Raw genomic sequence first — 15109 nt, forward strand, 5'->3', positions numbered from 1 at the left:
GGAAAAAAAACATTGTCCAGTGTTACTGATGAAGAGTACTCTCCACCTCTTCATGCTTTTCTACAAAGGAGGCCTTGGAAGAAGGAGAGTCAAGGGACGAGGCTTGATTTATGCAGTGTAGTTGTTAAACCTGGGCCTCATTGATGGGAAGCTGAATTACCAGGAGAGAACAAGTTGACTGCACCTCAAGAATCCACCAAGACTGAAGTGTGTACCACCAAAAATATTTTTTCACCAATCCCCAATCTCAGGTGCCATTATTTGAAGTGAAGCGAGAGAGTTTCCTTATTGTTCTTGGAAAAGGTGTCTAATGCGTAGGAACAGCACCAACTGCAGCTTCCCCACATTACTTGCCATGCTAAACTGAAAATGTATCACTCTTCCTCCCGTCTTTCTGTGTCTAAATCCGCAGAGTATCCCACTCAACAGCACAGTGGGCTCACCTTCATCAGGAGGACTGGTGGTTTAAGAATGTATTTACCAAGGGCAACAAGGAATGCCAATCGCGTACAGATTTTAGAAAAAAATAACTGAAGTGAACATTATGCATGGTATCTTGATGAAGGTGCTCAGGCCCAAATCGTTGGCTAGATATCTTTGCCTCCCATGGACACTGTAGAACCTGCTGGGTTTCTCCAGCACTTTTGTGTATTTACTACGATCACAACGTCTGTAGACCCTTGTTCTACTCGCTGAAGAGCACAGATCTTGTTCCCTGCTCATTGCTGATTGTAGGAGCTTGTGATGGATAAACTGCCCCACCTGTCCACTTTGGGCATAATTCATAAGTGTTATATACTGGCTGGAACATGACCTCAGACCACTTTTGGCATTGTGCATCAATTCTTCTGTCATCACAGAGGAACATTGGATGCCAACTCAGTTAGGACAGGAGCCGAAATGTTATAAGGAGTGAAAGGGGAAAGAGAGGAGGAACAAAATGCAGCATTTATCCCATGGCCACTTGAAGTCGACGGGAGAGGAATTAAACGTGGTGATGGACGAGGGTGGAACTGACGGAATGCCGAGATCGTCTCATTGTTTCACTCTTCCTCCCAGGTAAATCCACGGGCATCGTAACGACCACGCGGGTGCAGCATGCCACCCCCAGTGCCGCCTATGCACATTCCGTGAACAGGGACTGGTACTCGGATTACGAGATGCCAGTGGAAGCGCTGCAGCAGGGCTGCAAGGACATTGCGCAACAGCTCATCTACAACATCCCTGGCATCGAGGTAAGGCAGTGCTATAATGTAGGACTGTGGGATAGGTCTTGTCACTCAAGGGGAGAAGTGTGCAAGTAAAATGAATCTGCGGCAGCTAACGGAAATGTGGACGATGCAGTCACAGGGGCTACCATCTTCCCTTAAAATGACATAAAGTCTGCTCACACCTTTTCCTCATTACAGCTCATAATACATACTCTCCCCATTACAAACTATACTCCGCTCTATCCCCAATATTGTCTGTTCACTCATTACAGTCTTCCCCCCCCCCCACCCTTACTTTATGTACCACACCCTCTGTAGCCTTTTCCTCGCTGTATTCCACTGCTGTTTGTAACTGTGGTATCCCCCCATTACAACGTCCTCTTTCTCTCCCTATTACTTCCCATTACAACTTTTACCATCTTCCCCATCACCGCACATACCCACAACCTCTGCCCACTATGACCTGTGTCACACCTTTTCCCCGTTATAACCCAATCTTTCGTCAGGTTCCTGATGACTAGAGCATTTGGGTAGCAATTGGCTGGATTGGATTTGTCCTACCATTGGAGAACAGGGAAAACCGGGCCAAATGTACACATTATCAGGTAGGTGGCCATTTATAATGAGACCAGAACACTTGGCCTGAGATGTAGCTCCTTCTGGTGTGCAGGTCTTAAGTATAGTAAAACCCCTGTTATCCGAATTCAAGCAACTGGCTAAAAAATACAGAAAATAAATAGGTAAAATAATTTAAATCATCGCCCACCCCCACCCCAGTGGTCAGTTCACCAATGCACATAACACACAATCTCAAGCAACTGGAAAATTCACTTAACTGGCATCATCTTAGGTGCTGGATACCGGGGGTTTTACTGTACAGGTACACAATCCTTTATCCAGACATCTAAAATCTGGAAAGCTCCAAAATCCCGCAAGTGGGGACTGGTGGTCGGGGGAGGTGGCTGAAGGACCAGCGGTCGGGGGAGTCAGCCAAGTGACCAGCGGTCAGGGGAGGCTGCCGGGTGGCCGGGAGACCGCGGTCGGGGGAGACTGCCAGGCGGCCGAGGGACCAGCGATCGGAGGAGACGTCCAGGCAGCTGAGGGACCAGCGTTTGGGGGAGGCAGCTGAGGGACCATGGTCGGGGGAGACAGCTGGAAGGGGGTGGGTTGGATACAGCAGCACAATTTGGGTGGGCTTTCTGAAATCTGGAAAAATCCAACATTTGGTACACACTGTCCCCCAAGGGTTCTGGATAAAGGACCATGTACCTGTATTACTGCCAGGAGATTGCCTGGTCTAATAATCACTGCTGTGACCATGGCTCACAATTATTTCTTGCGATCACATCGAACGAATCAAGTTGTTGGAAGATTGACTTCTTCGACGGTGGGGAATCTGTGCAGGATCCCCCACAGGTGCTTCATCCTTAACCTACACACTCGTAAGCTGAGGATTTTCTTGGACCCCCTTTCCCCCTTTTAACTCTTTCTGGATGTGGCAGTATTGTGCCAAATGTAAAAATAAAAAAAAAACTGCAGACGCTGGAAATCTGAAATAAATTCAGAAACTGTTTGGAAATACTCTGGAGGTCAGGGAGAACTTGCGGAAACCATTCATATTTCAGTTCAGATCAAGGGTCCTGGCTTTGAAATGTGAACTGTTTCTTTTTTCCACAGATGCTGAATGGCCTGCTGAGTGTTTCCATCATTTTCAGATTTTATTCCTAAACTCTGATGTGCTTTGTTTAATGTGTTAGCATCACTTGGCCTATTACAAGCTGCTCTTAATGCACACACAATCTGTGCTGCTGGTTTGCACCTCATTTTTCTGGTGCTTCTCCTGGCCTTCCTCATTGGGCCACTCACCTCTTGTGTTAGAATGAGGGATATGCCGGGCTATGTGGGTACAGATTGAGTGGCGGACATTTCTACTGCCTTCAAAGGTGTCCAGGTTTGAACTGCCAGATCTGTTCAATGTCCATCCCATTTTGCACAAGTGCCATACAATGCCATGTAGTTTGTACGTCTTTGTTTGTGCATCCACATGGACTGTGCAATGGTCTATTTTGTACTAATATGGTTAACGCGTCTGGCATTGACAGACTGGTGAGTATGGGGGTCAAGCAGATTGACCTTTCACATTGGTTCACCAACTACCTAACACAGACCCAGATGAGCAGTTCAGGATCTGAACAGCTTGGCCTATCCTGTGCTACCAAACCATCAGGGGCAGTTTTCCTGACTACCTTTGACTGATGCCATGAGCTGTAAGCCTGTGCTCTTCCACCTTTCCTCTCCCCCTCTCCCTTCCCCACCACTTCTTATTTAGGCACTCCTCATTTGGCATCCCTGATGAAGGTTTCAGGCCTGAAATGTCGAATGGGTATTGTTTTCCATGGCCTGTTGAATTTTAAATTTATTCTTAAATTAACTTTGGGACCTTGAGCCCGTGCTACCCAATTACACCTAATTTACCTGCAACCCCTGGTATGTTTTGAATGGTGGGAGGAAACCAGAGCCCCTGGAAAATGTGGAGAATGTACAAATTCCTTACAGACAGCATGGGGTTCGAACCCCGGTCGCTGGCACTGTAGCAGTGTTGCGCTAACCTCTACGCTAACCCTGCCTTTTTGTGTATTGCTATTGACCCAACATCTGCAGACTTGTTTAACCACCATGAGACTCCCATCATCCCACCCTTGTGCTGGTCCCTCTAGTGGAGGGACAGGGAACAACTGAGAGTTGCAATGGAGGAGATTGGGACTGCCTTTCAGGTCTAGATCTGTGAGTACGATATTTGAAGTTGTTACTTGATTAGTCTCCAGAACAGGGCTTCTATCATAGACAATGCTCCTCAGATGTAGGTATGGAGACTAGGCAAACAAGTCGGAAAGCTATTTAGCCATGTCTGAATTTGTTGATGTTAGTAAATGGTCTGGATTTTTGACTTCTCTATTTCAATGTAGCTGTTATAGTGCAAGAGTGGACCACTAGGCTGTTTGAAGGTGTACTACAGTGGGGTTTGGATTCACGTGTAGGACAAACTTGGGTAAGAGGGATAACTTTTTTCCCTGAAGGATAATTGTGAGCTTCCCATCGTCTATGATGGGAAGCAATGATAGGAATAATCGTCTATGATTGTTACAAGTCTTTTGTATTTACTTCCACGTTATTGATCGAATTAAAATTTCACAGCAGTAGTTGTGGGATTTGAACTCTAGCACAGGAGATAATGATTGTGCACCGTCTGCATGGACACAAGGCTTTTGGTCCCATCCTAAATGCTCCTTCTCCACCTTGACCTGTCATAGACCAGAGTTTCCTCTGAAATCAGTGAGATCGTTTTCACCACATAATTGAATCTCTTCTTCTGTCGACCTGACCTGGTGATCTCATAGAGTCAGAGATGTACAGCACAGAATAGACCCTTGGACCCAACTTGCTCATGCCTGCCAAGTTGGCACTCTGGACTAGTCCCATTTGCCTGCAATTGATCCATATTCTTCTCAGCCCCTCTTGTCCATTTATCTGTCCAAATGTCTTTTGAATGTCGCAATGGTTCCTGCTTCTATAGCTGGGAGTTCATTCCAGATAAGGTCCCCGTCTGAATGAAAAAACAGCCTCAAAGTAAAAACACACAGAAATGCTAGAGGAATTCAGCAGATCTCACAGTGTCCAGAGGAGACAAAGATATACAACTAATGTTTCAGGCCTGAGCCTTTCTTAAAGGTATCAAGGTAAAAGTTGCCTATCAGATCCCTCTTAAATCTCTCCCTTCTCACCGATGCTCTCTTGTTCTAGAATGATCTTTCTCTGGGAAATTTACTGAGAGCATATACTTTATCCATGCTCCTCATGATTTAATAAATCTCTATAAGAGATCTGAGGCGCCTGCAAGCTCACACCAAGACACAAGAGGAACTTGTCCGTGAACTACACTTTGCAGACGATGCCGCTTCAGTTGCCCATTCAGAGCCAGCTCTTCAGCACTTGACGTCCTGTTTTGCGGAAACTGCCAAAATGTTTGGCCTGGAAGTCAGCCTGAAGAAAACTGAGGTCCTCCATCAGCCAGCTCCCCACCATGACTACCAGCACCCCCCCCCCACCATCACCATCGGGCACACAAAACTCAAAACGGTCAACCAGTTTACCTATCTCGGCTGCACCATTTCATCGGATGCAAGGATCGACAACGAGATAGACAACAGACTCGCCAAGGCAAATAGCGCGTTTGGAAGACTACACAAAAGAGTCTGGAAAAACAACCAACTGAAAAACCTCACAAAGATTAGCGTATACAGAGTCGTTGTCATACCCACACTTCTGTTCGGCTCCGAATCATGGGTCCTCTACCGGCATCACCTAGAAAGCTTCCACTAGCATTGTCTCCACTCCATCCTCAACATTCATTGGAGCGACTTCATCTCCAACATCGAAGTACTCGAGATGGCAGAGGCTGACAGCATCGAATCCACGCTGCTGAAGATCCAACTGCGCTGGGTAGGCCACGTCTACAGAATGGAGGACCATCGCCTTCCCAAAATCGTGTTATATGGCGAGCTCTCCATTGGCCACCGAGCCAGAGGTGCACCAAAGAAGAGGTACAGGGACTGCCTAAAGAAATCTCTTGGTGCCTGCCCCATTGACCACCACCAGTGGGCTGATATCGCCTCAAACCGTGCATCTTGGCGCCTCACAGTTAGGCGGGCAGCAACCTCCTTTGAAGAAGACCACAGAACCCACCTCACTGACAAAAGACAAAGGAGGAAAAACCCAACACCCAACCCCAACCCACCAATTATCCCTTGCAACCGCTGCAACCGTGCCTGCCTGTCCCGCATCGGACTTATCAGCCACAAACGAGCCTGCAGCTGACGTGGACATTACCCCTCCATAAATCTTCGTCCGTGAAGCCAAGCCAAAGAAAAAGAAGATAAGATCACCCATCCAGGGAATAAATAACCAGCCTCTCCAACCTTTCCTTGAACTCAAGTCCTCTTGTCCCAGCAACATTCTGGTCGATCTCCACTTCATCCCTTCTAACACTGATAAGGTGAATGACCACTGTCTTTTTCCCAGGTCAGGGAAAATAGAAGTAGTAGAGGTTAGTACAATTACAATGTTTAAAAGAAGTTTGAACTGGTATGCGAATAGGGAAGGTTTAAAGGAAAATGGATTGAACGCAGACAAATGGGATTAGCTTCGAGAGGCAACTTGGTTGGCATTGACAACCAATGTTCTGTTTCTGTGCTGTCTGACTTAATGACATGGTACACTTAGTTCTGAAAATTCAAGTTTATTTATCATCCAATTGCAACAGTACAACTTGACAAAACAGCAATCTCCGGTCTACGGTGCATAAACAGTGCAAACACACATAATGACAAACAATACAAATACACAGAACCTATATGCATGTCTTATATACATGCATCAAAAATATATATGTTATAGTGGAGTCACGGGGAGTTGTTTTAACCCACAGTTAAATATAGTCTCAAAACCCATCCTTACATGCCTTTGTCTTCCTTGGGCAACACAAAGCATCAGACCATTTGACATACTGCACCACACTGGCCTTGCCTGAGGGCACCTGATGAATAGGACTGGATCTGCCCTTGACTGGAGGTGCCCCAGAGTGAATTGAGGTGGGAGGTGGCAGGCGATGCTCAGTTTTGTTTGGCACTATTCACCAATCTCTTTAAAATAGTAAGCACGAACCTTAACATTGGACGTCAATGGGAGTTGTATACAAGACTTGTTCAACACTTGCCCTATACTTATCCAGTAGTTTTGTCCATGCTCCAGTGTAGTAGTTAAGGAAGAAAAATTTGTGAAATTTCATCCACTCCCTAATCTTTATTAAATGTTTATGTCAAGGGTCCCAGAGTCTTTGCTGTAAACAATACATTATTTATTTTTTTTTAACATTTTTAATTTTTTTTATTTTTCACACTATAAACCATATTGACCAAAATACATACAGACTTTTTTCTCTTGAATATATAGAGTGTCATTTTCTCCCTCCCTCCCTCGCCCCCCCTTCCCATTTATTCAAAGTTCAATCTATAAGATACATTAAACCCATTAAACAATGTCATCACTTAATAAAAATAAACAAAAAATTTTTGTCTTTTATATACTGAGTCAGTTCATTTCGTTGTCTTCTCCTTCTGTCATTTTAGGTGGTGGAAGTCCGTGGTAGGATTTCTCTATTGTGTTTCATGTATGGCTCCCATATTTGTTCGAATATTGTGATGTTATTTCTTAAATTATATGTTATTTTTTCTAATGGAATACATTTATTTATTTCTATGTAACATTGTTGTATTCTCAAGTTGTCTTCTAATTTCCAGGTTGACATAATACATTTTTTTGCTACAGCTAGGGCTATCATAATAAATCTTTTTTTTGCTCCATCCAAATTGAGTCCAAATTCTTTATCTCTTATATTACTTAGAAGGAAGATCTCTGGGTTTTTTGGTATATTGCATTTTGTGATTTTATTTAATATCTGGTTTTGATCTTCCCAAAATTTTTTCACTTCCTCACATGCCCAAATTGCATGTACTGTTGTTCCCGTTTCCTTTTTACAGTATCTGTCTGATACTGTTGGGTCCCATTTATTTAACATTTGGGGTGTAATGTATATCCTGTGTAACCAATTATATTGTATCATGCGTAACTTCGTGTTTATTGTATTTCTCATAGTTCTGGAGCATAGCTTTTCCCATGTTTCATTCTTTATCTTGATGTTTAGATCTTGTTCCCATTTTTGTTTAGGTTTACAGTTTGCTTCCTCTTTCTCCTTTTCTTGCAGTTTGATGTACATGTTTGTTATAAATTTTTTAATTATCATTGTGTCTGTAATCACATATTCAAAATTGCTTCCTTCTGGTAACCTCAGACTGTTTCCCAATTTGTCCTTCAAGTAGGTTTTCAGTTAATATAAAGCTAGAATATTATCGGACCATTCACCCTTAATATTGACAATAGAGTTAGAGGACATCCCTCCAAGAATGTATAGATGGAGATTAAACTCCATGCTACTCAAAAGGCAGGATTTTAGAGAATTCATTGAAAGACAAATTAAAATATATTTTTAAATAAATACGGAATCAGTGAAAGATAAGTTTATACTATGGGATGCAATGAAAGCGTTCATTAGAGGGCAAATAATAAGTTATGTAACCAAGATGAAGAAGGACTATAATCAGGAAACAGAGCAGATGGAAAGGGAAATAGTAAATTTTGAAAAAGAATTAGCAATGAAGGAAGATACAACTAAAAGAAGAGAATTGACAGATAAAAAAATAAAATATGAAACACTACAAACATATAAGGTGGAGAAGAACAGAAATATTATGAACTAGGGGAAAAAATGCACAAAATTCTACCGTGGCAGCTTAAGACAGAACAAGCTAAGAAAAATGGTATTGGCATCAAGGAAAAAAGACAAACAAATCACATATAATCCAAAGGAGATCAAGGAAAACTTTAGAGAATTCTATGAACAATTATACCAAACTGAAAACAAAGGGAAAGAAGGGAAAATAGATGAATTTTTAACTAAAATTCAACTACCAAAATTACAAATACAGGAACAAAATAAATTAACAGAACCATTTGAAATAGTAGAAATACAAGAGATAATAAAAAAATTACCAAATAATAAAACACCAGGAGAGGATGGATTCCCAATAGAATTCTTTAAAACATTTAAAGATTTATTAATTCCTCCCCTCCTGGAAGTAATCAACCAGATTGATAAAACACAAAGCTTACCAGATTCATGTAAAACAGCAATAATTACAGTAATACTAAAGCAAGGGAAAGATCCACTCGCACCAGCGTCATATAGACCAATATCATTACTTAACACAGAATATAAGATAATAGCTAAACTATTAGCAAACAGATTAGCAGAGTATGTACCGAAAATGGTAAATCTAGACCAAACTGGATTTATTAAAAAAAGACGCACAACAGACAATATTTGTAAATTTATTAACTTAATTCATGCAGTAGAAGGGAGTAAAGCGCCAACAGTAGCAGTTGCTTTAGACGCAGAGAAGGCCTTTGACAGAGTAGAATGGAATTATTTATTCAAAGTATTGCAAAAATTCAGTTTACCAGAGAAGTATATTAATTGGATTAAAGCATTATATAAGGGGCCATTGACGAAAGTGACAGTAAATGAATATATATCAAAGCAATTTAACTTAAGCAGGTCAACACGGCAGGGATGCCCACTATCACCCTTATTGTTCGCGTTAGCTATAGAACCACTAGCAGAATTGATAAGAACAGCAAATAATATAAAAGGGATAAAAATAAAAGACAAGGAATATAAAATCAGTTTATTTGCGGATGATGTTATAGTATACTTAACAGAACCAGAACTATCATTAAAAGAATTATATAAGAAATTGAAGGAATATGGAGAAGTGTCAGGTTACAAGATTAACGTAAATAAAAGTGAAGCAATGCCAATGAATAATGCGGATTTCTCAAAATTTAAGAAGGAATCACCATTCAGATGGCAAATGCAAGCAATATGATACCTAGGTATACAAATAAATAAAAATCTCGGCCATCTATATAAACTCAATTATTATCCACTAATGAAAAAATTACAGGACGATTTAGAGCATTGGAAAGATTTACCATTAACACTAATAGGAAGGATAAACTGTATTAAAATGAACATTTTCCCAAGGATATTATACCTATTTCAGGAATTGCCAATACACTTGACAGAGAAATTCTTCAAGGAGTTAAAGAAAATAATAAGGAAATTTTTATGGAAAGGGGTAAACCGAGGATAGCACTAGATAAATTAACAGAATGGTATAAACAAGGAGGCTTACAACTGCCAAACTTTAAAAATTATTATAGAGCCACACAATTAAGATACCTATCAGATTTTTATCAAACAAGGGAAAAGCCAGATTGGACTAGATTAGAATTAGATAAAATAGGGGAAAAGATACCTGAACACATATTATATAAATGGGATGAAAAATTGGTACAACGTAGGAGTTCTCCAGTATTACATCATCTACTCAATATTTGGAAAAAGATTCATGTAGAAAGGAATAAAACAAATTATCAATTACCAAAACTAATATTGACGCAAAATAAGTTACTCCCTTTTACAATAGATAACCTTTCCTTTAGAGAATGGGAGAAAAAAGGGATCAAAAGAATAGAAAATTGTTTTTCAGGAAATAGATTATTATCCTTTGAACAAATGAAAGATAAATACAATATAACTCAAGATGCAGTGCTGGCATATTACCAATTGAGATCCTACTTGAAGGACAAATTAGGAAGCAGTCTGAGTTTACCAGAGGGAAGTAACTTTGAATATGTGATTACAGATACAATGATAATCAAAAGATTTATAACAAATATGTATATTAAACTGCAAGAAAAGGAGAATGAGGAAACAAATGGTAAAACTAAACAAAAATGGGAACAAGATTTAAATATAAAGATAAAAAGGAAACATGGGAGAAGTTATGTTCTGGAACGATGAGAAATACAATAAATACGAGGTTACGTATGATACAATATAACTGGATACACAGGCTAAACATTACACCTCAAAAGTTAAATAAATGGGACCCAACAGTATCTGATAGGTGTTTTCGATGTAAAAAAGAAATGGGAACAACAATTAATGCAATCTGGACATGTGAGAAAGTAGAAAAATTTTGGGAAGATCTAAACCAAATATTAAATAAAATTACAGAAAACAATATACCAAAAAATCCAGAGATCCTCCTCCTAAGTAACATAAAAAACAAATAATTTGGAATTGATTTGAATGGTGCACAAAAAAGATTTGTTAGGATAGCTCTAGCCGTAGCAAAAAAATGTATTATGTCAACCTGGAAATTGGAAGATAATTTGAAAATACAACAATGGTATATAGAAATGAATAAATGTATTCCATTAGAAAAAATAACATATAGTTTAAAAAATAATATTGAAATATTTGAACAAATATGGGAGCCTTACATGAAACACAATAGAGAAAACCTACCGGGGACTTTCACTACCTAAATTAACGAATGGAGAAGGAAATGAAAAGAATTGACTCAGTGGAATTTCTTGTTTATTTTTATTGAATGACAACATTGTTTGACTGGTTTAATGTATCCTAGATTTTGTACTTTAAATGGATGGGGGGGAGGTAGGGAGGGTGGGATGGGAGGAGGGAGAGGGGGGGGAGAGAAAATGGCACTGTATATATTTGAAAAGGAAAAAGTATGTATCATGGTCAATGTGGTTTATGGTGTGAAAAATAAAACATTTTAAATAAAAAAAAAAGTAGGTTTTCAGTTGGTGGTATGCAAACATTGTATCATGAGTCATGTGATGGAGTAGTGACCGGTAAGAAAATACCAGCCCTCTCCAGAAAAGTAAAAAAAATTAAAAAAAAAAAGCAAAGCCACAAACACAGATACCATAACAAATTAAAAATAAAAGTGTGGAGAAAATGGCAGCAAAGAAAGAAAAACCAAAAACAACGGGAAGAAAAGAAGAAGGAAAGACATTGGAAGAGAAAGGTGAAGGCCTTACCTGTACGAGGAGGCCCGCTGTGGAGAGAGAAGCCCGCTCCCTGAGGTCAATGAAAACCCCGAACTCAGGACTACAAAGATGGCTCACGGAGCCAAACAAAAGTGCGCGATGCACAAGACAAAAACAACACCGACGGGTGGGGGGGTCCAGCTGAGGAGTAAATCTTCACAGCTGAAACAGACAAGTATAACACAACAGCAAGACTCCCAACAGTAAAACATAGAAAATAATGGGAACAAGAAGGAAGAGAATAAAAATAGGAAATTAGAGAAACAACAGATGACCAACCCAGAGGAAGAAGACCAACACCAAGACACTTTTAATAAAAATAAGAAGACCAAAAATACCCAACAAAATAAAATAAACAACCCAACAAGAAGATCAGAAGAGACAGGGGTAAAGGACACAGATCCTGAAGTGGACTCAGAAGAAGAGGAGAGAGAACATCAAACTCTACACAGAGAAATGGAAGATGAAGGAAAGGGACAGTACATGGATATATTTTTTTAAAGAAAACAGTAAAAGAATGGCTGACACAAGAATTCAGTGAAATAAAAAGAAGAATAAAAAGTACAGAAGAAAAAGTGAATAGATTAGAGATGGTCATGACAGATATAGGAAAAAGAGTAGACAAGGTGGAAGAACGAGAAACAGCCATAGAAATGGAGGTAGATGACTTAAAAAAGAAATTAGAAGAATCTGATAAAAAAGTTAAAGTAACACAGGAGCTGTTAGCTCAGAAGATAGACATAATGGAAAACTATAATAGGAGAAACAATATAAAGATAGTGGGCCTTAAGGAAGATGAAGAAGGCAAAAATATGAAAAGAATTTATAAAAGAATGGATCCCCAGGGTCCTGGGAAGACCAGTATTACAGGAAGGAATGGAAATAGAAAGGGAACACAGAACATTAGCCCCTAAACCACAACCACAACAAAAACTAAGATCCATTCTAGTAAAATTCCTAAGATATACATCAAGAGAAAATATATTGGAGAAGGCAATGAAAAAAGTAGAAGACAAAAAACCACTGGAATACAAAGTTCAAAAAAATTTGTTCTACGCAGACGTAAGTTTTGAACTCCTGAAGAAGAGGAAGGATCGCAGATACACAAGGGAATATACTAATAGGAGGGGATTTTAACCTTAATGCGGACTCAAACATGGATAAAACTGGAAAAAAGACTAACAGAAAGAACAAAGTAACCAAATTTATAATTAAGTCAATGCAGGAAATGCAACTTTTGGATATATGGAGGAAACAACACCCAAAGGAAAATGAATATTTATATTATTCGGGTAGACATAAAACATACTCAAGGATAGACCTATTCCTGTTATCAGCCCACATTCAAGGAAGAGTTAAGAAAACGGAATATAAAGCTAGATTGTTATCGGATCACTCACCCCTGTTATTGGCAATAGAGCTGGAGGACATCCCACCAAGAATGTACAGATGGAGATTAAACTCCATGCTATTTAAAAGACAGGATTTTAGAGAATTAATTGAGCGACAAATTAAAAAGTACTTTGAAATAAATACGGATCAGTGAAAGATAAATTTATACTATGGGACGCAATGAAAGCGTTCATCAGAGGGCAAATAATAAGTTATGTAACTAAGATGAAGAAGGACTACAATCAAGAAATAGAACAATTGGAAAGGGAAATAACAAATACAGAAAAAGAATTAGTAATAAAGGAAGATACAAATAAAAGAAGAGAATTGACAGACAAGAAAATAAAATATGAAACACTACAAACATAAGGTGGAGAAGAACACAATAAAGACAAAACAGAAGTATTATGAGATAGGAGAAAAATGCACAAAATACTAGCGTGGCAGCTTATGACAGAACAAACTAAAAGAATGGTATTGGCATCAAGGAAAAAGGACAAACAAATTACATATAACCCAAAGGAGATCAACAAAAACTTCAGGGAATTTCAATGAACAACTATATCAAACTGAAAATGAAGGGAAAGAAGACAAAATAGATGAATTTCTAACTAAAACTGAACTACCGAAATTGCAAACAGAGGAGCAAAATAAATTAATAAAACCATTTGAAATAGAAGAAATACAGGAGATATTAAAAAAACTACAGAACAATAAAACACCGGGAGAGGATGGACTCCCAATAGAATTCTATAAAACATTTAAAGACTTATTAATTCTTCCTCTCCTGGAAGTAATGAACTAGATTGAAAAAACACAAAACATACCAGATTCATGCAAAGCAGCAATAATTACAGTAATACCAAAGACGTGGAAAGATCCACTAACACCAGCATCGTATAGACCAATATCTCTACTTAACACAGATTATAAGATAATAGCTAAACTATTAGCAAACAGATTGGCCGACTGTGTACCAAAAATAGTAAAACTAGACCAAACTGGATTTATTGAAAAAAGACGAACAACGGATAATATCTGTAAATTCATTAACTTAATCCATGCAGTACAAGGAAACAAAACTCCAACAGAAGTGGTTGCTTTAGATGCAGAGAAAGCCTTTGACAGAGTAGAATGGAATTATTTATTCAAAGTACTACAAAAATTCAACCTACCAGAGAAATATATTAATTGGATTAAAGCATTATATAAGGGACCATTGGCGAAAGTGACAGTAAATGGATATATATCAAACCAATTTAAATTAAGCAGATCAACAAGGCAGGGATGTCCATTATCTCCCTCATTGTTTGCATTAGCTATAGAACCACTAGCAGAACTGATACAAATAGAAAATAAAATAAGAGAGATAAAAATAAAAGAGAAGGAATATAAAATCAGTCTATTTGCAGATGACGTTATAATATACTTAACAGAACCAGAAATATCAATAAAAGAATTAGATAAGAAATTGAAGGAATATGGAGAAGTATCGGGGTACAAGATCAACGCAAATAAAAGTGAATAATGTGGATTTCACAAAGTTTAAGAAAGAATCACCATTTGGATGGCAAACACAAGCAATTCGATACCTAGGTATACAACTAAATAATAATCTCGGCCATCTATATAAACTAAATTATCAGCCATTAATGAAAAAATTACAAGATGACTTAAAGCACTGGAAAGACTTACCACTAACACTGATAAGAAGGATAAACTGTATTAAAATGAACATCTTCCCAAGGATACAATACCTATTTCAATCATTACCAATTCCCCTAACAGAGAAATTATTCAAGGAGCTAAAGAAAATAATAAGGAAATTCTTATGGAAAGGGGGGAAACCGAGGATAGCACTAGATAAATTAACAGAATGGTACAAACAAGGAGGCTTACAACTACCA

The 15109-nt window shown here is 38.9% G+C and overlaps 1 protein-coding gene across 10 annotated transcripts in view; it reads left to right on the forward strand.

Annotated features, from left to right (window-relative positions):
• The window catches only part of LOC138754606 (alkaline phosphatase-like), a 114967-nt gene that overhangs the window by 68033 nt on the left and 31825 nt on the right, over nt 1–15109 (forward strand). For all 10 annotated transcript variants that reach the window (XM_069919102.1, XM_069919106.1, XM_069919108.1 and 7 more), the window contains one exon: nt 1060–1235. In XM_069919102.1, the coding sequence (XP_069775203.1) occupies nt 1060–1235 (176 nt within the window). The remainder of the gene's footprint in view (nt 1–1059; nt 1236–15109) is intronic.

This window comes from Narcine bancroftii, chromosome 2 (assembly GCF_036971445.1).
Source record: "Narcine bancroftii isolate sNarBan1 chromosome 2, sNarBan1.hap1, whole genome shotgun sequence".
Classification (NCBI taxonomy): domain Eukaryota; kingdom Metazoa; phylum Chordata; class Chondrichthyes; order Torpediniformes; family Narcinidae; genus Narcine; species Narcine bancroftii.